Below are 21,811 nucleotides of genomic sequence, written 5' to 3' on the forward strand. Positions count from 1 at the left end.
TGGTTAGCTCTGGCCCAGCTCCTGCCCCAAGGAATGTGCAGGTGGATGTGGGGGAAACATCCACATGCCGCAGGCCTGTTTTGCTCCCGATGGAATCTGACGACGAAGCCTCCTCTGACCAAGGAAGCGTGAGTGACAGGGAAGAGGAGAGTTTGGCTGACAGCCCAGGAGGAGATCAATCATCTGTATCATCCCTGGATTCTGAACAAGAATTAATGACACATCCACGCATGCATAGAGTGATGCATAGGAGACAACAACTGAAGGATTATTACAAGAGAAAACGAGGCCACCTGTGGTTGGGTGGGGTTGCTGTAATTAGTGCTACAGATAAAAAGAACAGCGTGCTGGTTTAGCCTCCTGGAAGTTTATCTGATTCATTGTTTCGTCAAGATCGTGGTTTTTGTGCTGTTCAAGATTGTGTGTGGACTCTCTGGACTTTAGAATTGGACTCAATTTCCCAGTTATTGGGTAAGCAATTGGATTGCATTTAACCTGTGCCTTGTGTGTACCAGAAAATCCCTTTGACATTTAAAAAGGGAGCTGTTTCTGTTTTTCTGTTGATAAAAACTTTTGGGTTTTCCTTTTATCGTGTGGTGTGTGTCTTCCTGGACTAATTACCCTGTAATTACGGGCGGTTGAAACATGCCGGCAGAACACTTATCTTGTCTTTTTATGTACACTGACAGCATCTGCACCAAAGACAAATTCCTTGTATGTCCAATCACACTTGGCCAATTACTGTAATCTACTCTATTCCTATTCCTATTTCTGTTCCTAGTTTTATTCTAGCCTGTCCACTGATTTTGCTTTTCAGAAGGTTGTCAGAAGTTACAGAACTGTGTTTATTGGGAATATTGAATTGGAAAATTCCAAAAGATAAACAGTACTTAACTCTTCACATATTAACTGCGGCCTGAATTACCTTTGCACAATACTGGAAGCAAAAAAAAAAGATTCCCTTGGGATGAAATGGTGATCAATGAGATTTTAGAACGTGCCAAAATGGATTGGATGACAATGGAATTAAAAGGGGGAAAAAAAAGAGGAATTGGACTATTACAGAATTTGGAATAGATTTTACAATTGGCTAGAAATTAGGAATCAAAGTAAGGAACAGAAAAAACTAAAACCTGAATAATAAAATATTCATGTATATATGACACCTATAGTTAAATTACTAATGGCAAAAAACAAGTACCAACTTAAATAATGAAGGAGGGAAGTAGTAGGAATATATTTTGACATGAAATACTATAAATATACATATTGCATAGTGTTCTTAATGTTTATATTTGTACATCGTCTTTATTTGATCACTTTTATTGTTGTCTTATTATTATTTACTTTTATTAATTTTCTTTGTTTTTTAATTTTGTATTTGTGTTTTTTAGCATTGGAAAATCAATAAAGATTATTTTAAAAATAATAATAAAAAAGAAGTGGTATTCTACCAGTTTGGCCTAGTTCAACTGAACTTGTAGGGGTGATCAGCGGGTGGGTCTGCCCCAATTTCTATGTTGTCTTATTTCTCATGTTGTGAAGCCATATGTATGCCTGGCAAGCAAAGCACATGCGCAGAAGGTCGCACGCTCACATTTGTGAACTGACAAAGTTTGTAACAAAAGGGGAATTACGTGACCAGTCGTAAATGTGAGTCAGCCATCAAGCATCCGAATATAAATCCCGTGATGTTGCAATGGTCATCAGTGTGAAAAACGTTCACATGTAGGTCATTTTTTTAAGTGTTGTCGTAACTTCGAACGTTCGCTAAGCCAACTGTCATAAGTTGAGGACTACCAGTACGAGATTTGGAAATTGGTTTCCCCCTGAACATGATTCTGGTATGGATTTATTTTAATGGGGGGGGGGATGTAGCTGCCATAGCATAATGTTAGGATAGGATTTGATATCTGGACTTCTGACATAAATGCCTCATACACTCCGACTTCATTAGCCAGAACAGGACTGTACATAAAGGTCACATAGTTTGCATTTCTGGTAAAATCTGCTTAGGAAGTGACTGGCCATAAAACGGTTCAAAGCAACTCTCCTCGAATAACAAGAATGTAAACAGGACGAGGACTGTGATAAAAAGACCTTGCTTTGTGGTAAAGAGGAGATAGCCGTATTAACAACAAAGGGGCCCAGGAAATTGGCCACGAGAGACATTTGTTCAGTAGAAACTAGTTACGTGCCATATGTAGATAGGAAGGACTTGGAAGTTGTGTCATATCTTAGAGTTACGTTATTGGATGTTTGTATATCACTTGACATGTGCGTATAATCAATCCCATTTGCATATTCCCCGCAATAAAAGGAGGTGCACAGCTCAGTACTGTGTCATTTCACTCGGAGAGAAATGTGTCCAAGTTTTCTTTCTAGGATTCGCATTTGTGAGTGACCCCACGCGGCTGGGTTGCTTTAAGTCCCTCTGAAGACCTTGTTCCCCTCAGGGACTTTGCAGGACCTCAGGGGTGAGTGTCACTTTATTTGATGTCACTTTACTGATTGGCTCTTCACACACATTTCAGACTTGAGCAATAGAAAATGCACGGGAAACGAAATTCGTGTTGCTCTTCAGATTTATTTCACTGCACTATATTGACGTTAGGGCCTCTCCGGGCAAAAGGTTGTCGCTAAATGGCTACTTTGGCTAAAGTGAGTTTTTTCAAGGCCTCCTCACTCTTCGTCGAGAAGTTTCTGGAAGAGAGAAGCAGGGAAGAAAAGTGTAAAAAAAGCAGAAATGAGAAAGCAGAAATGAACCACAATTCTTTGCGAGTGAGAATTACATATATGTTTTTCTCATTTGTGGCATTTTCCCCTGGGGAATGGTGAAGGAACCTTTGTTATTATGATTATTATTACTTTGTTATTTTGCACATAGACTTAAGAGCTTCTGCAGCTGGAGAAAAATTCCCGGTGTGTCTAATCACACTTGGGCATTAAAGAATATTCTATTCGGTTCCATTCCCTATTCTATTTTATCCTATCCTATTCCTTGGAATAGGATAAGAGTATTGTATTTAATTCTCTTTTCTGTTCTGTCTTCTCTTCTTTTTTCTTACCTTCTCTTTGATTAAGTTCCAGTATGTTAAAGAAAATTTAATTTTGGTGAGAAGCATATATTGCCTATTCTATAGTCAATATCTTCCTGGTAGCTGTCTGTCCCACAATGTGGAGCAAACCAGGAAATTCATTTCACAAAAAAGCTAAAAGCTCTCTCTTTCCATCTGTCTCTCTTTCTCTGTCTCTGTCTTTCATCACTGTCTCTGTTTCTGTCTGTCTTGTTCTCTCTCACTGTCTCTCTGTATCTGTCTGTCTGTTTGTGTATATCTTTCTTTCTTTCTTTCTTTCTTTCTATCATCTATCTATCTATCTGTCTATCTGTCTATCTATCTTTCTGTCTGTCTATCTATCTATCTGTCTGTCTGTCTGTCTGTCTGTCTATCTTTCTGTCTGTCTATCTATCTATCTATCTATCTATCTATCTATCTATCTATCTATCTATCTATCTACCTACCTACCTACCTATTTATCTATCTAATATTAAGTGCTCCAAACTTGACTGTAAAAAATACGACTTCAGTAACCGAGTTGTCAAAGCATGGAACTCATTACCGGACTCCATAGTGTCATCCCCAAACCCCCAACACTTTACCCTTAGACTATCTACGGTTCACCTTTCCAGTTTCCTAAGAGGTCAGTAAGGGGCGGGCATAGGAATTGTTTCTCTTATATCTCTTATACCATTCTTGTTTCCTATATTTATTCTATTCTTTCATTGATATATATTTTATTCCTATTTCTTCTCTTCTATTCTTTCTTCAATGTATATTTCTATATCCTCTATAACTTTCATTATATATTTACTATACGTATACCCAATATAACCCTCATTGTGTAATGGACAAAATCAATCAATCAATCAATCAATCAATCAATCAACCAACCAACCAACCAACCAACCAACCAACCTACCTACCTACCTACCTACCTACCTACCTACCTACCTACCTATCTATCTATCTATCTATCTATCTATCTATCATCTACCTATCCTCCCCATCTCTCTGTCTCTCTGTTTCTGTCTTTATCATCCATCTGTCATCTTTGTCTGTTTATCTACTATCCATTTGTCCATTCCGTCTCTCTCTTTCTCTATATCTATATCTCCCTACTCCCGCCACATCTCTACCAACCAAGTAAGCCAAAACACAAAATAAGGCCCAGAAAGAGGCCGTTTTTCAGGTGCTCACTAGTTAGAAACATAGAAACATAGAAGATTGACAGCAGAAAAAGACCTCATGATCCATCTAGTCTGCCCGTATACTATTTCCTGTATTTTTATCTTACAATGGATCTATGTTTATCCCAGGCATGTTTAAATTCAGTTACTGTAGATTTACCAACCATGTCTGCTGGAAGTTTGTTCCAAGCATCTACTGCTCTTTCAGTAAAATAATATTTTCTCACGTTGCTTCTGATCTTTCCCCCAACTAACTACAGATTGTGTCCCCTTGTTCTTGTGTTCACTTTCCTATTAAAAACACTTCCCTCCTGGACCTTATTTAACCCTTTAACATATTTAAATGTTTCGATCATGTCCCCCCTTTTCCTTCTGTCCTCCAGACTCTACAGATTGAGTTCATGAAGTCTTTCCTGATACGTTTTATGCTTGAGACCTTCCACCATTCTTGTAGCCCGTCTTTGGACCCCTTCAATTTTGTCAATGTCTTTTTGTAGGTGAGAAAGTTCTCTCTTTCTCTTTTTGAACCCCCCCCCAAAATAAGGACTCACCTTTCCTCCCACGTCCCGACTTTTGGCCTTCAGCTTGTTGACCTGGGACTCAGCGATGTCCGCCCTCTCCTCGGCTTCGTCCAACTCGTGCTGGACCTTCCGGAATTTGGCCAGGTTGGTGTTGGCCTGCTCCTCCTGCGGAAGGGAGTAGAAAAGGAGCGAGGGACGTTTGTGGCATGACAAAAACCCTCCCTTGTTGTTTTTGTGTTACTGCTAAATCTCCATCTCTTCGTTTGGAGTCTATTGTCCAGTTTGCTGACGCAACACTCCAGAAGGGACAAGAGATGGAGTTCTGAGGAGGACTAGCCCAGATGGCGAAGGAGTGGACGTCGAAGTCCTGTGAAGCAGTGGTGTGTTTCTACCCGTGTGGTCCAGTGTGCTGCTCTGGTAGCGGCCTGCCAATTGTGTAATTCTGGTGCAACAGCTGCGGTCTGTCTCTGCCCACCAGTGCATGCCGCCATCTTTTTCCCCCTATAATTTTATGTGATTTCTGGCTCTCTGAGCATGCGCAGAAGGAAAAATTGTCCCTCTGCACATGCACAGAAGCTTTGCGAAAGATAGGAAGGGAGGGTGCGGTGCGAATCTCCTGGGGAGAGTTGAGTCCAGTGGGCCGGGGCCACTAAAGAGAAGGCCCTACCCCTAGGCTCCGCCAGACAGCACCGTCTGGCTGATAGGATCTGCAGAAGGCCTACTCTATGGGACATAATTGGTTGCTGGGATATGGATGCGGGTGGTTCATCACTGGAAGTTTTTAAGAAGAGATTGCACAACCAATTTGTCTCTGAAATGGTAGAGGGTCTCCTGCTTGAGCAGGGGGTTCGTCTAGATGACCTCCAAGGTCCCTTCCAGCTCTGTTCTGATTGTATCACCGTTGTGACTTCGGATGACACTACAAAAGGCTTTGTTGAGACTTTGGAAAAAGTGCGGAGAAGACAATCAAAGGCCCAGAGACTAAAACTTACGAAGAAGGGTTATGCAATTTGGGTCTGGCTAATCTAAAGAAAAGAAGAATTAGGGGAGAAGTATCCCAGTATTGGAGGGCCTGCCCCAAAGAAGAAGGTGGGTGAAATTATTCTCCAAAGCACCGGAGGGCAGGACGAGAAACAATAGATGGAAACTAATCAAGGAGGAAAGTAACTTGGAATTAAGGAGAAACTTCCCTAATAGTGAGGACAATTAACCAGTGGAACAGCTTGCCACCAGAAGTTGTGGTTGCTTCATCACTGGAGGTTTTTAAGAAGTGACTGGACAGCCATTTACCTGAAATGATACAGGGTCTCCTGACAGAGCAGGGGGCTCTACTAGAAGACTGCCAAGTTCTATTCTATTCTATTCTATTCTATTCTATTTTGTTCTGTTCTGTTCCATTTTGAACAGTCACTAAGCAAACAGTCGCAAATCAAGGACTGCCTGTAATAAAGAACAATTTTTTCCCTTGTTTACTTTGCTCAATCCTCCGTGGTTTCAATCCCAAAGTTATCCGGGGCTTAAAGAGATCATGCCAAGCTGTTTAAAGTCTTGTAAAAGTCTTTAAGATTGACAAAATCTCCCTCAGCTACCTGCTGACTTTGAAAATCACCGGCTTGGTGGATTGGAAAAAAACCCCCATATCAATAAAGCGGCAGATGAGCTTCAGCGAAGCAGTTTTACTAAGTGGAGAAGCTCTTTGGCAAATAGAAAAATCTATAATCTCTCATCTCTGCCTCTGTCTGTTTTATCTATCATCCATTTGTCCATTCCATCTCTCTCTCTCTCTCTCCCTTCCTTCCTCTCTCCCCGTTCTCTCTCTCTCTTTCTCCCCCTCTTTCTCCTCCAGTCTATCATCCCTTTGTCCATTCCATCTCTTCCTCCCTCCCTTTCTCTCTCTCCCTTCCTTTCTCGTCTCTCCCTTCCTCTCTCTTTCTCTCCCCACCATTTGTCCATTCCATCTCTCTCTCTCTTTCTCCCTCTCCCTTTCGCTCTCTTTTTCCCTCTCTCCATTTCTCCCTTTCTCTCCCCTTCTCTCTCTCCCCCCAACTATCATCAATTTGTCCATTCCATCTCTCTCCCTTTCTTTCTTTCTTTCTTTCTTTCTTTCTTTCTTTCTTTCTTTCTTTCTTTCTCTCTTTCTCTTTCCTTCTCCCTCCCTCCCTTTCTCTCTCTCTCCCTTCCTATCTCTCTTTCTTTTTCTCTCCCCATCTATCATCCATTTGTCCCTTCTATCTCTCCCTCTCTCTTCCTTTCTCTCTCTTTCTCCCTCTCTCCCCATCTATCATCCATTTGTCCCTTCTCTCTCTCTCTCTCCCTTTCTCTCTCTCTCTTCCTTTCTCCCTCTCTCCCCCTCTCTCCCCATCTATCATCCATTTGTCCATTCCATCTCTCTCTCCCTTTCTTTCTCTCTTTCTCCCTCTCTCTCTTTCTCTCTCCCCCTTTCCTCATCTATCATCCATTTATCCATTCCATCTCTCTCTCCCTTTCTCTCTCTCCTTCTCCCTCTCTCTCCCCGTCTATCATCCATTTTTCCATTCCCCCCTCACCCTTTATCTCTCCCTTTCTCTCTCTTTTCCCTATTTAACACCCATTTGTCCATTCCATCTCTCTCTGTCTCTCTTCCTTTCACTATCTCTTTCCCTTTCTCTCCCCCACCCACTTAAATGTACCTATTAGAAATAAGCAGAGAATAATTCAAAAAACCCAAAATAAACTGGAGAGAGAGGAGCTGTTAACAACCATTTGCTAGTTCTGCCTTTCCTCCTCTTAGCCTCGACTTACGACCATAAGGGACCTCAAAATTCCCGTTGCTAAGCAAGGCAGTTTTCAAATGAGTGCCGTCCCATTTTACAACCTTCTTTTTTTGCCACTGTTGTCAAGCAAATCTCCACTATGGTTAAGTGAGCAACAGTTGTGAATTTGGATCTCTCGCCCTTTGATTTCACTCGTCGGGATGTTGCGAGAGGGAGACACTGCGACCGTCGTAAGTACGAACTGATTGCCAAGGGTCTGAATTTGGATCACACAATGACGGGGATGGTCGTAAGTCTGAAAAACGGCCCCCAAGCCCCGTTTCCCAGTGCCGCGGTGACTTCCAACGGTCGCTAAACAGGACTGCCACAAGTCGAGGACCAGCTGCTGGGCTTTGGAAACTCACCGCTTCCTCAGCTTGCCTCTTGTAGGCTTTCACCTTCATTTGCAATTTGTCGACTAGGTCTTGAAGCCTCAACAAATTCTTCTTATCTTCTTCCGTCTGCAGATCAGGGGGAAAAAATGGAGAAAAGGGTTTAGAGGTTAGGACCATCGTTACCTCCTTCTCTTCGAGATCGTGGTTTGTTTTTGTTTTAAATTTTAAAAAGGTCTTTATTTAAACAATTAAAATAAACAAAATTAACAAACGTGCTTAACATTGGTCGACATTCTTTGGCTTACATTTCAGTTTACCGTTCTTTGTTTCTATCTATCTATCTATCTATCTATCTATCTATCTATCTATCTATCTATCTATCTATCTATCTATCTATCTATTCGATTTTTATGCCGCCCTTCTCCTTAGACTCAGGGCGGCTTACAACATGTTAGCAATAGCACTTTTTAAACAGAGCTTGGCTATTGCCCCCACAATCCGGGTCCTCATTTTACCCACCTTGGAAGGATGGAAGGCTGAGTCAACCTTGAGCCGGTGATGAGATTTGAACCGCTGGCCTTCAGATCTACAAGTCAGCTTCAGTGGCCTGCAGTACAGCACTCTACCTGCTGCGCCACCCCGGCTCTATATATATACGGCTCACCTCGGCTCATATATATACGTTTTAAATCAATTAAATATGTTTATTACAATTACCCAGTGATCACTTAAGCCAAAATTAAATTTATGCATAATAAAGAGAAAAGAAAGAAAAGAGAGAGAGAGAGAGAAAAGAAAAGTAGGAAAAGGGAAAGAAGGAAAAAGAAAGAAATACTAGTGGTCAACTATTTCTGTTGGCTCACGTATTTAAGTGAACTGTCTCTAAGTATATTGATGCGATTAGTGAGTTCTTAATTTGAAAATACAGTTATTGTACAGTAAGATATGTGGTTTGGATGTCTGAATCATATCATCCATGGTGGAGTTTCAAAAGTCCATCTAACGAGTCGATTTGCAAAAAAAAAAAAAAGGGGGGGGAGATAGAGTTTTGTGGGGATTTCTTCAGTGATGGGCTCCTACGGGTATGGTCAGGTATGCAGTACCGGTAGCCATAGTTCCCTCTAAGCAATCGCTCACTTAAAAATCATCATCAACTCAGAGTTTTCCAAACCTGCCCAGAAGCCGAGAGGGAAAGAGTGAGAGGGAAGGAGAGAGAGAGGAAGAGAGAGAAACAGATAGGAAAAAGAGAGGAAGGAAAAGAGAAAGAAAAAGAATGGGAGTAAGGAAGAGAGAAAGAAAATCAAAATCTAGTTTGAAACTAGCTCAACTATTTAAGTGGCATTTTGATATTGATAGAGTTGCCCTATTATGAGCTCACTGTTACAGACACACAGTACAGTATTTTATTTTGAAATTCTCTGAGGCAAAACAGGGTGGGTTTTTTGTTTGTTTGTTTGTTTATTTATTTATTTATTTATTATTTCTGTGCCGCCCAGTTCCGAAAGGACTGCCGCTCAGACACTATACTTTTCCGCCCCCCCCAAAAAAAATTAGAGGGAACACTGCCAGTAGCCAAATTTTGATCCCCCCCCTTTTTTTCCCCTTCTGGGCTCTGGGTATGTTTTTCCTATCACAGTAAATGAGGTTGGATATGTATAATTTTAGAAGAACTGTGCATACATACACTTTATATAGTAGATCAGTGTTTTTCAACCAGTGTGCCGTGGCACACTAGTGTGCCGCGAGACATGGTCAGGTGTGCCGCGAAGAAGGAAGCTCAGGTTCTGGTCTCACAACATTTTGCTGAGAGAGAGAGTGAGAGAGAGAGAGAAAGAAAGAGAGAGAAAGAGAGAGAGAGTGTGTGAGAGAGAGAGAAAGAAAGAGAGAGAAAGAAAAGAGAAAGAGAGAGAGAAAGCAAGAGTGAGAGAGAAAGCAAGAGAGAGAGAGAGAGAAAAAGAGAGGAAGGGAGAGAGAGAGAGAGAAATGAACAAAAAGGGGAGGAAAAAAGAGAAATGAGAAAATGATTGAGACAGAGAATGAGAAGAAAGAGAGAGAAACAAAAGAGAGGGAGAAGTGACTCTTGATGTAAAGCATATGATAAAAAGCACCCAAAGAATAAGACACACACATGGGTGGGGAGGAGACAGGGATGGAAAAAGAGAGGAGAGTGTCTTGGGGTGTCATTTTGGTTGGTGGTGTGCCCCAGGATTTTGTAAATGTAAAAAATGTGCCGTGGCTCAAAAAAGGTTGAAAATCACTGTAGTAGATAATCAGGGGTGGGCTACTGCCTGGACAGGGGACGGGACGCAGTGGGGTAGCGAAAATGGAGCTCCACCCCAGAGTACCAATTTGCACTGAAAATTTTGAAACAAAATGCATAAGCCATGCCCACAGTGTGGTAGTAAAAATTTTGGTAGCCCATTACTGGTTTTCTTTCTTTGCAAACATCTTGCGACCCAGCTAGGTATCATCATCAGGGCTAGAAGGGAGGAGGGTTTAGGGAGTGGAGGAGGAGAAGGAGGGCGAGGGAGAGGATGAATGTGCCCTCCTTGGTGCTCCTTTGCTGAGCTTGGTGGTTTTATTGCAGGCGTTTGGTGACCCAACTAGGTAGCATCACTGGGTGCTCGAAGGGAGTGGGGTTTGTGGCGTGGAGGAAAAGAAGGGGGCAGGGGAGGAAAAGGAAGTTGGAAGGAGGAGGAGGAGGACGGTCTGGTCCTTGGTGCTCTCTGAGTTTGATGGTTTTCTTGCAGATGTTTCATGAAAGAACTATGGAACGTTATCAGGGCTTGAAGGGAAAGGAGGAGGAGGAAATATGAGGTCCTTGGTGCTCTCTGAGTTTGATGGTTTTCTTGCAGATGTTTCATGAAAGAACTATGGAACGTTATCAGGGCTTGAAGGGAAAGGAGGAGGAGGAAATATGAGGTCCTTGGTGTTCTCTGAGCTTGGTTGTTTCCTTGTAGTTGTTTCCTAACCCAACTAGGTAACATCATCAATGCTAGAAGGGAGTGGAGTTTGTGGAGTAGAGGAGAAGGAAGAGCAAAAGATGGTGGTGGAGAAGGAGGTAGAAAGGAGGACAGGAGGGAAGGAAGAGGAGGAGAAGGACTGTGGGATCCTTGGCTTTCTCTGAGCTTATTTGTTGGAGATATTTCATGACCCAACTAGCGAACATCATCAGTTCTAGAAGGACATAAGCCAGCAATGTGCAGCAGCAGCCAAAGAAGCCAACACAATCTTAAGCTGCATCAACAGGGGGAAACACTCTTCTATTCTTTCATTGATATATTTTACTCCTATATCTTCTATTCTTTCTTAGATATATTTCACTATGAGTATCTCCTCTATAACCTTCATCATGTATTTTACTATGTGTATACCCACTAAAACCCTCATTGTGTATTGGACAAAAATCAATCAATCAATCAATCAATAATAAATAATAAATAAATAAAATCTTTGATCCTTCCTGAGCTTGCTTGTTTTCTTTCAGCTGTTTCACAACCCAACAAGGTAACATCTTCAGTGCTCGGAGGGAGTGGGCTGTGTGGAGTAGAGGAGAAGGGGAGGTGGAAGGGAGGGGCAGGAAGTGGAAGAGGCGGACTCCGGGGTCCTTGGTGCTTCGTGAGCTCCTCCCCACCTGGTAGGTGAGCTCCTTGATGCGCCTCTCGCACTTGCGCATCCCTTTGACGTTCTCCACGGTGCGTTTCTGCTCTGCTTCCAGCTCGTTCTCCAGCTCTCGCACTCGGGCCTCCAGTTTCTGGAGCTGCTTCTTGCCGCCCTTGAGGGCCAGCTGCTCCGCCTCGTCCAGGCGCAGCTGGAGGTCCTTGATGGTCTGCTCCATGTTCTTCTTCATCCTCTCCAGGTGGGCGCAGGTGTCCTGCTCCTTCTTCAGCTCTTCCGCCATCATGGCCGCCTGCCCCGTTCAAGAGGACGAGAGAGAGAGAGAGAGAGAGAGAGAAAGACGTCATTCGTTGTGTGAATTGGGAAATTTGTCCTAAACTCAATGGGCTAATTATTCATGTCAACATTAAGGATCCTCTTTTGATCCTCCTGGTGGACCAAAGCCAAGGAGGACCTGGAAATGTGTCTCCTTTTAAGACTGCTGGACTCCAACTCCCAGAATTCCCCAGCCAGGCATGGAATTTTTGGAAGCTAAAGCCCGCAAGTCTCAAAAATTGGACACCCCTTGATTTAGGGAGAAAGAATCTAAATTAGTAATGGGTTGCTGCCCCCACAAGGGTGGGGGATGCAGTGGGGGTAGTAGGTTTATGCACTATTTGTTGAATATTTAATAGTTTTTTTAATTGTCCTTCCATCTCTAGTACCATAGCATGATCTTTAATTACTTTTAAAATAAGAAATACCATTGGATCAAGCATATAAAAACAAAAATGAAAGGAAAGAGCTAAAATAGTTGTGAGCCGCCCCGTGTCTGTGGAGAGGGGCAGCATACAAATCTAATAAATAAAATAGAAGCATAACATGTAAATATGTATATAGAAATGTGCAGTGATTCCTCGTCATACGAACTTTTCGAGATACGAACACGGGGTTTAAGATTTTTTTGCCTCTTCTTTTGCCTCCTTACGATCTCGCTGCCGCCGCTGGGATGCCCCGCCTCCAGACTTCCGTTACCAACGATTAATGCGTGCAAGCCCAAAATTCACCCCTTTTGCCAGCCGAAGCACCCGTTTTTGCGCTGCTGGGATTCCCCTGAGGCTCCCCTCCATGGAAAGCCCCACCTCCGGACTTCCATTTTTTGTGATGGTGCAGGGGGATCTCAGCAGGAGAATCCCAGCATCACAAAAACGGGCGCTTCGCTGGCAACGGAAGTCTGGAGGTGGGGTTTCTCAGCAAGGGAAGCCTCAGCAAAATCCCAGCATTGCAAAAACGTGGAAGTCCGGAGGTGGGGATTCCCATGGAGGGGAGTCTCAGGGGAATCCCATTGATTCCTATGGGAAACATTATTTTGTCTTATAAACTTTTCACCTTACGACTTCCTGGAACCAATTAAGTTCATAATACAAGGTATCACTGTATAAGTATCTTAGCTATTGTAACAACATAATATTAGTACAGTACGTTCAAATATATAAAATGTGATGAAGCTCAAAAGAAGAAGATGCAATGATTTAATAATGCAGAAGCACTTACTGTATTATATTATTGTTTTTATTAAAAAAAGACTGGAAATTAATAAATTCTATTTAAAATAATAAAATAAGAAATAATTAAATAGTATGTTTTTACCATAAATGCTTTGATCATTGTAATCATTATTTAGCACTGAATTTTTGTAGCAATTAAAGAAAATCAAACTGCTTGCCTAATCTGTTATCATATTGAACCTTGTGGGTTCAGTATAAAACCTGAAAATGTTCCTGTGCTCCTCAACAAATAATGCTGTCTATCATTTGTCCTTTTTGTGGCTATTCAAATAATGTGACTTAACTGAAAAAGAGTCCAAGCACCTATTTGAAAACTTATCTTGGTCGGTAAGCCACTCCCACCCAGTCACATGACCTTTAAAGTCATCCCCGGTCACATGATTGTCAAGCCACTCCCACCTGCTCATATGGTCAGCAAGCCACTCCTACTTGGTCCCATGTCCATCAAGCCACACCCAAAAAATTTGTAGTAAAAATTTTGGCAGCCCCATCACTGATCTAAAGGGTCCTGATGAACCATTGACGGTCAACCTCTGCCTAGGATCCCACTCTCACGCACATCTGTGATGGCTTTCTTGGCCTTCTCCTCTGCGTTTCTGCACTCCTGCACAGCTTCTTCCACTTCTGATTGGAGCTGCGTCAGGTCCACCTCCATCTTCTTTTTCTGATTGATGAGGCTGGTGTTCTGGAAAAAAAGGGGCAATCAAAACAGTGAGTCAAGCCGCAACAGGAGAAACGAAAGAAGATCAACTGGTAAGTCCAAACTGCTTGGTGTCTTCATGTACCATGGGACGTATGAAGGTCAAAGATGGTTTGAAACCATCCAAAATCTATTTTATTCCCTCAGAAGCTACATCCAGAAGCTACTTTATTCCCTCAACCTTCATCCAGAATCTATTTCATCCCCCTAGAACCTATATGCAGAACCTATTTTATTCCCTCAGAACCTAGATCCAAAATCTACTTCATCCGCTCAGCACCTACATCCAGAATCTACCTTATTCCCTCAACCTTCATCCAGAATCTTTTATCTCCTCAGAACCTTCATCCAGAACCTACTTTATTCCCTCAGAACCTAGATCCAAAATCTACTTCATCCGCTCAGCACCTACATCCAGAATCTACCTTGTTCCCTCAACCTTCATCCAGAATCTTTTATCCCCTCAGAACCTTCATCCAGAACCTACTTAATTCCCTCAGAAGCTACATCCAAAACCTATTTTATGCTCTCAGAAGCTATATCCAGAACCTACGTGATTCCCTCAGAACCTACATCCAGAACCAAATTGATTCCCTCAGAAGCTACATCCAAAACCTATTTTATGTCCTCAGAACCTACATCCAGAACCTACTCGATTCCCTCAGAACCTAAATCCAGAACCTACTCGATTCCCTCAGAACGTACATCCAGAACCTATTTTTTCCCTCCTAGATCCAGAACCTACATGATCCCCTCAGACGCTACATCCAAACCTATTTATGTCCTCAGAAACTATACTCAGAACCTACTCGATTCCCTCAGAACCTATATTCAGAACCTACTTGATTCCCCCAGAATCTATACCCAGAACCTATTTTATTCCCTGAACCTTCATCCAGAACCTCCTTTATTTCCTCAGAATTTACATCCAAATCCTATTTTATTTCCTAACCTACATCCAGAACTTATTTTATCCCTAGAACATATATACAGAACTTATTTTATTCCTGAGAAACGATATCCAGAGTCTATTTTATTCCCTCAACCTTCATTCAGAACCTACGTTATTCCCTCAATCTCCATCCAGAACCTATTTTTGGAATTCTGGAAGCTGAAATCTATTCATCTTAAAATTGCCAAGTTTGAGAAACACAGCCGACGTGACTCTTTTTCCTAAAACATGCACCCTTCAGCCTCTGTAGTTATCTGAGCAGGCTCTGGATAGCTTCTCCAAGGGTCCCTCTGTGGTTCTTTAGCGAACCAGATTCAAAGAAACGAGAGAAGGATCCACTGGTTTCTCCTCACCTGAGAATGGAGGAGCTGGACTCTTTCGCTGGCCTCCGTCAGCTCCTGTTCCGCCAGTTTCCGGCCACGTTCCGTCTGCTCCAAGACGCTCCGTAGCTCTTCCAGCTCAGCCTGCAGCAACGTATTCCGCCTTTCCACGATGGCAATGTTCTCCTTCAGGTCTTCGTTGGCTCGAAGGGCATCGTCCAGTTGAATCTGGTTGTCCTGGGCCATCAAAAACACGCAGCCTGAAGCCAACCTTTTGACCTGGAAAACTAGGGGCGAGTGAGGAAGATCCGAAGGTCTCCGTATCTCCTTACCTTGAGGTGGGCATGAGCGATCTTGAGGTGCTTCTGAACTTCGGCGGCCACCCGATTCGCTTGGCTGAGCTGGATCTCCATGTCGTTCAGGTCTCCCTCCATCTTCTTCTTGATTCTCAGGGCCTCATTGCGGCTGCGGGTCTCGGCATCCAGGGAAGCTTGGAGCGAGTCCACTGTCCTCAGGTGATTCCGCTTGGCCTGCTCCATCTCCTCGTCCTTTTCGGTCAACTTGCGCTCAATTTCGGCCTTGATCTGGTTGAACTCCAGCTGAGCTCGGAGGATCTTGCCTTCCTCGTGTTCCAGAGAGGCCTGAAGAGTCAAAGAATTATCAGAATGCATCCATCCATCAATCTTTATTACGCTCAACAGACCAGCAAAGAATTATGGGTAAAATGGGAAAGGAGGAAGGAGAAGAATAGGATTGAGACCTGGAGCTTTCTCAGTTCTAGATTAGTTCTCAAGGATAGAACCAACTTAGAAATAAGATTCCTTTAATTAAGCATTTCCTGTTCCACAAGCATTAATTAAGCATTTCCTGTTCCATTTCCTGTTTTGCAGGGCGCAGCCTCTAGTGTAGTATTCCTTGCGCAGGTCAAAGTCATATGGTTGGGCATGCCCAGATGTGATGGAAAACCATGCATGGAGTATTTAAAGTTCACATTATGCTGTTAGTATAAATTAGCATTTATTTCATTCAGGCTTTGTAATTGCGGACTTCTGGGTAGGCCTGGAAGGTTCTGGGAAAGTTCATGTTCTCAGAAACGGACAGCTTTGAATGAGATCATGAGAAAGTTATGGGAGTACTGGCTGGCACCAATAAGCACCTTCTTTTATCTAGCTTCTCACAAGCTTTCTGTAAACATCTATGCTGTACCTGCAGCCTTATCTATGATGTTGGCAGGTTCATGAATTACAGTATCATTTAGAACTGAGCATGTGTATTAGCTGCATTATGTCATAGAAAACTGTTGTGGTTGGTTCTAGCCCAGCTCCTGCCCCAAGGAATGTGGAGGTGGATGCAGGGGAAACATCAACATGTCATAGGCCTGTTTTATTGCCAACAGAGTCAGGTAGTGCAGTTTTCTAGGACAAAGAAGAAGGTGGGGGTGACAAAAATGTCCTGGGCTTGGCACACAGCCCAGGAAGCCAATCTCCATTATCTTCGGTCTATTCGGATGAAGAAGTATTAGACCCACGCATGCACAGAATTATGCATAGAAGAGACCAATTGAAGAAATATTACAGGAGATAAGAGAGGCCACCTGTGTTTGGGTGGGGCTCCAGTAATTAGAGCTGCTGATTTAAATAGCAGCGTGCTGGCTTGGCCATTGTGGAAGATTATCTGTTGTTCTTGAGGACTGTGCTTTGCTGTTTCCAGACTTTGTTGATTTTTCACGACTTTGAAACCAAAGCAGAACAAAATGTGTGTGTCTTACTTCGGGGAAGAAGGAGGGCTGTGACGTTCCTTCACAGCTGCTAGTTAAGTACTTAAGGGCTGATTAAGGGAAATTGTACAGACTACCAGGTTGTTTTGGGACGAGTGCTCTTTGCAATACAAAAAGGGTGCTTTGTTTCTTTTGAATTTTTGTGATAAAGAACATTGTTTTTGAACTTTCAAGTGTGTGTGTGTCTGAAATTTGTACCCTTGAATTTTCGGGAGACTCATACCACAGAGCCCGGGAGAACAGAAAACAGATTATTATAAACAATGCTGTGTGAAATAAGTTAGCGTACAGTTAGGATTAAGAAGTTAGCATACGTATACGTTTTAGGATTAGTTAGAATAAGTTAGGATAAGTTGATTCTTTTGGTTCTTTTGGTTCTTTAGGCTTCATGGCCTCTTCACTAATAAATTAAGGCCTTTGGCTTTTTTCACCCTCTGATGCTCTTTGTCTATTATTGAATCTATGGCGATTCAATACTCCGGGATCGATCCGGTAGGGTCGGTGAAACAGGAGAGACATAAGCTAGGGGAAAAACCTGGGTGATTTGGGGAAGGTAAGCAGGAATCCTCACCTCCGCCTCTTCCAGCGCGGCCTGTAAGTCCACTTTCTCGGACTCCAGCTGCTTCCTCACTTTTTCCAGCTCGTGCATACTTTTGGCGCCTTGGCTCAGCTGTTCGGTCAGATCCGAAATCTCCTCTGTGAAAATATTTATTTATTTTTTTCCTTCTATAAATACTGGTGGCTGGGTGTGGTTTGATGGCTCAGCAATTGCCTGCTGTGTAGAAACTTCCTGGTGAGTCAGAGGGGTAACAATTGGGGTCGTTGATGTAGCTGAGGTATGCTGATTAGTTAATGGTTGTAGATTAGGCGTGATATCCTGAGTAGTTGGAACTTGCAAGTTGTAGCAAAAAACCGGCAAAATTTGCCAAAACCTCACTCGTGCGTGCATACCTCCTATTTATTTGTTTATTTGTTTGTTTGTTTGTTTGTTTGTTTATTTATTAGATTTGTATGCCGCCTCTCTCCGCAGACTCGGGGCGGCTCACAACAGAATACAACAATTCATGACAAATCTAAAATATAGTTTAAAATATTTAAAAAACCCCATTTACTAAGCAAACATACACACAAATACACACAAATATACTATGAGATTTGGCTTCTGCGCATGCACAGAAGCTGACTCTTACATGGGGGTGGGGCATGTGTCCGTGCATCAGATGCCTGCGCGCCCGTCTCCGGGACCACACCAGTAGCGTGGACGTCCTCAACATCTGGCACCAGCAAGCAAGGGGACTTTGTAGGAGTCACCTCTGCCCTCCCCCTCCCCCCTCCACTTGCAAACCCACCTTGCAAGTTCTTGTTTTCTCTTCTTAAGGTCTCCAGGAGTTCCAAGGACTCCTCGTAGGCGTTCTTCAGCTTGAAGAGCTCTGTGCTGAGGGAACGGGACTCTTTCTGGGAGGCCTCCAGCTCCGCTTGAGATTCTTCGTTCTTCTGTTTCCATTCGGCGAGGACCTGAGGGGGGCAGGAGGGGTGAGGAAGGCAAAAGAGCTTCTTTCTTCTTCTTTTTCTTTTATCTCCTTTCTTTCTCCTTCCCCCCTTCTTCCTCCTTCTCCATCTCATTCTCCTTTCGTCCTTCTCTCTTTCTCCCTTTCTCTTTCCCCGCCTTCTCCTGTCCATCTAAGGTACCATTTCTTCTGCTTGTTCTTTTTTCCTTCTTCTTCTCTTCCTTCTCTTTTCCTCCTCTTCTTCCCTTTCTCTTTCCCTCCTATTCTTCCTCCTCTCCTTCAACTTCCCCTCCTCTTTCTCCTCATTTCCATCTCCTTCTTCTTCTCCCCTTTCCTTTCCTCTCTCTTTCTGCCCACCCCCATACAAGATAGTCCTCAACGTACCACAGTAATTTACGTTGATCAACGACGTAGCCTAAAGGGTGACGGCATTGCTTAGCGACAGCAATCCCTAAAGTCCTGGCGGTTGCCATTGTTAAACTGAATCCCACAGCCCTTAAGCAAGAAGTTGGCCTTCTCCGGGTTCTGTCAACTAAACAATGTCGTTTGGCGGGACCCAGGGGAAGAGCCTTCTCTGTGGCGGCCCCGGCCCTCTGGAACCAACTCCCCCCAGAGATTAGAATTGCCCCCACCCTCCTTGCCTTTCGTAAGCTCCTTAAAACCCACCTCTGCCATCAGGCATGGGGGAACTGAGATATTCTCTCCCCCTAGGCTTCTACAATTTATGCATGGTATGTTTGTATGTATGATTGGTTTTATAACAAGGTTTTTTAGCTGTTTTAGTATTGGATTTTTACATTCTGTATTTATCACTGTTGTTAGCCGCCCCGAGTCCTCGGAGACGTACGGCATACAAATCCAATTAAATAAAAATAAATTAAATAAATAAAAATAAACTTCCTGCTGGCTTTTCACAACTAAAGTCATTGGGGAAGCCAGAAGGAAGTACCAAGCCCTTGACACGCAGGCAAGTGAATGCCTCCAACTGAACTGGAGCAGTATCCCCCATGGGACCCAGGGAAGGGTCGGTTCTGTCACCTGAACCAGTAGTGACCCACTGGTGATGTCACAATCAATGCGGTCCGCAGGTGTTGCCATCTTTTTTTTTAATTTTTAGGAATTTCCCCCCTATTTGGATGGCTTCTCTTCTTCCGTTGCTTGCAAAAGGGTTCTCCCACTTGCTTCCAGGTTAATACTGACCTTTAATTCTTTGCCCGAAGCACAGCTGATCATCTCCTCGGCTGTGTTTCGGGCTGAATCCTGCTACTGAGCATATGCAGAAGCGAAATAGCACGAGAGGATGCGCGCAGTATCGGGTTCCTACCGGTACGGGCCATGGCGTAGAGAAAATGGAGATGCGCAAGAGCTCTGCATCCCTGGTGCTAGCACATGCATGCCTCAGTGAGATTTTGCTCCTGCACATGTGGAGGAAGCAAAATTTTACCAGGAAATGCATGTGCGAGTGAGATTTCGGTGACTTTTTGCTTCTGCGCATGTGCGGAAGCAAAAAGAATTGTCAAAATTTTGCTCATGCGCATGTCCCCTCACAAGATTTTGCTTCCTGCGCATGCAAATAAGCATGTGGATACTGTTCTGATTCAGGCTAGTGAGATGATAGTTGAATAATTTGCTTCTCGGACACTTAATGTTCAAATAGTAACACTTCTATTTATTTCTTCCACTTCATTCAGTACAATAGAATTCTGTGATGTAGCAGAATTACTTTCAGTTTTTCTTGTGATAAACTAGATCATTTATCTCTATAATTGCTTCACTGGCTGCTAGAAGGCATACTTTAATTATCTGGCCGATTTCGGCTGATTAGAAAGGCAATAAAAATGCAATAACTCACATAATAAAAACTTCACATTCCGGAGCTTTTTCAGGCAGGATCTATGTTGGCTGGATGTGAGATTGACACAAGCAGCTACTGTTTCTGTCCAACTCCGGAGATGGTGTAATTAATTAATTAATTTACTACGCTCTAAACTGCATCTTAAAATCCCTTCCCAGTAACTTCTTCTGACCTTTCCTGCTGCCTTCTGAATTTTGGATCTATCCATCTCAAATCCTGACAGCTGGAACTGTCTGAAGACACTTCTGTCTGGAGGCTTTCACTCGAAAGCTCTTCTCCCATTTCAACTTCTCCCTTGCTAAAATTATCTACATCTCCTAAATAAGGTAAACTGACAGGTTCTGTTTCACCTGCCCCCTCTAAATTTGAGCATTCCAATGGCTGACAGGGATCACACACAAACAGGTGCATGCCAGGGTCACGGAGGTACACAGGTAGTGCACTAGTAGCGGCCATAAATGGAATCTGCCCCTGGACGCGAGGGATGCAAACTAGTTGTGAAGGCAAGTGGCACCCACTCTTGGACCCAAGAGAGAGGGTCTCCGCGAACCTCACCTTGTCGAAGTTCCTTTGCTTCTTGTCCAGGGCCGCTGCGGCCGCGTTCGAACGCTCCACATCCACCATGAGGTCTTCGATCTCGTTCTGCAGGCGGTGTTTGGTCTTCTCCAGCGAGGAACACTTGGCGTTCACCGCCTCCACCGCCTCTTCAGCTTCCTGCAACCGCTGGGCCAGCTTCTTCCTGGCACACGAGGACAACCGAGAGAAGGTTACCCTTGGAAGAGACCTTCTCTTTCCCATAGCTGATGAGGGAAGTGAATCTCCCATACTTTTCTGAAGAACACCTTGAGTGGCCAGTCATATTGGCTCCCAACCAATCATCTCATGCTCTGCGGTAGATTCGTAAGTAAAGTGGAAACCACAAGATGGCATCCCTCAGCAAAACCATCCCTATCTACCTACTGTTCTGCCCGGCCCTGTTAATTATCAGCAATTAATCCCCAATGAAGTCTCGAAAGCAAAGTCACTATGTATATTTGTCTATTTACAAATGTATTTGTCTATTTACAAAGAAACTGCTGGAAACAGCAATGAAATCATAGGAATGTCAGTCCCGCTGCCCAAAATCCAGCGTTATCAGGACAGTTAATAACGAGCATCCAATATCAGGTGATAAATTCAAGTCAATAGTTTTTGGCATTGACAGACACTCACAAATGCCTTCAAAAACCAAGATTTCAGGTTTGCAGAAGGATTGAAGAGAGAACCTCTAAGGCTGCTAGTTCTCTCTTTCTATATATATAGGAATGTTGAACTTCTGCACTGGGGGTTCCCATCATCCTCCCTTTTATACTATCAGTGATGACAAGCGGTGCATAGACGTATTCAATGCCTAGGTCTACGTTGCCAGAGATATTCTTGTCTCCCTGGCATTCTTCTTACTCTAGCGTCTAATATTGAGTCCACAATATCCCCCTCCTTATCTGACTCAAATATAATCACAGCTGGGGGTTTTGCAGTCTCTGGAGGTTCCCCAGGTTCTAACTCTCCCTCACTTTCACTTTCTGATTCATCTGGTAAGCACACTGGCCTATGATACCCAGATGGACCTCGTTCATTCTCCTCAAAGCCTGTGATCA

At 43.4% G+C, this 21,811-nt stretch overlaps 1 protein-coding gene across 1 annotated transcript in view; it reads right to left on the reverse strand.

The window, feature by feature from the left end:
• Positions 1-2,682: 2,682 nt before the first annotated feature.
• Positions 2,683-21,811, reverse strand: part of LOC139155508 (myosin-6-like) — a 73,800-nt gene continuing 54,671 nt past the window's right edge. Inside the window, exons 30-39 of the mRNA XM_070730662.1 lie at positions 20,730-20,913; positions 18,161-18,326; positions 17,383-17,507; positions 15,367-15,675; positions 15,068-15,271; positions 13,622-13,747; positions 11,532-11,807; positions 7,928-8,023; positions 4,801-4,935; positions 2,683-2,703 (exon numbers count right to left, since the gene is read on the reverse strand). Coding sequence (XP_070586763.1) covers positions 2,683-2,703; positions 4,801-4,935; positions 7,928-8,023; positions 11,532-11,807; positions 13,622-13,747; positions 15,068-15,271; positions 15,367-15,675; positions 17,383-17,507; positions 18,161-18,326; positions 20,730-20,913 — 1,642 coding nt within the window. The remainder of the gene's footprint in view (positions 2,704-4,800; positions 4,936-7,927; positions 8,024-11,531; positions 11,808-13,621; positions 13,748-15,067; positions 15,272-15,366; positions 15,676-17,382; positions 17,508-18,160; positions 18,327-20,729; positions 20,914-21,811) is intronic.

Source organism: Erythrolamprus reginae, unplaced genomic scaffold, assembly GCF_031021105.1.
Source record: "Erythrolamprus reginae isolate rEryReg1 unplaced genomic scaffold, rEryReg1.hap1 H_26, whole genome shotgun sequence".
NCBI lineage: Eukaryota > Metazoa > Chordata > Lepidosauria > Squamata > Dipsadidae > Erythrolamprus > Erythrolamprus reginae.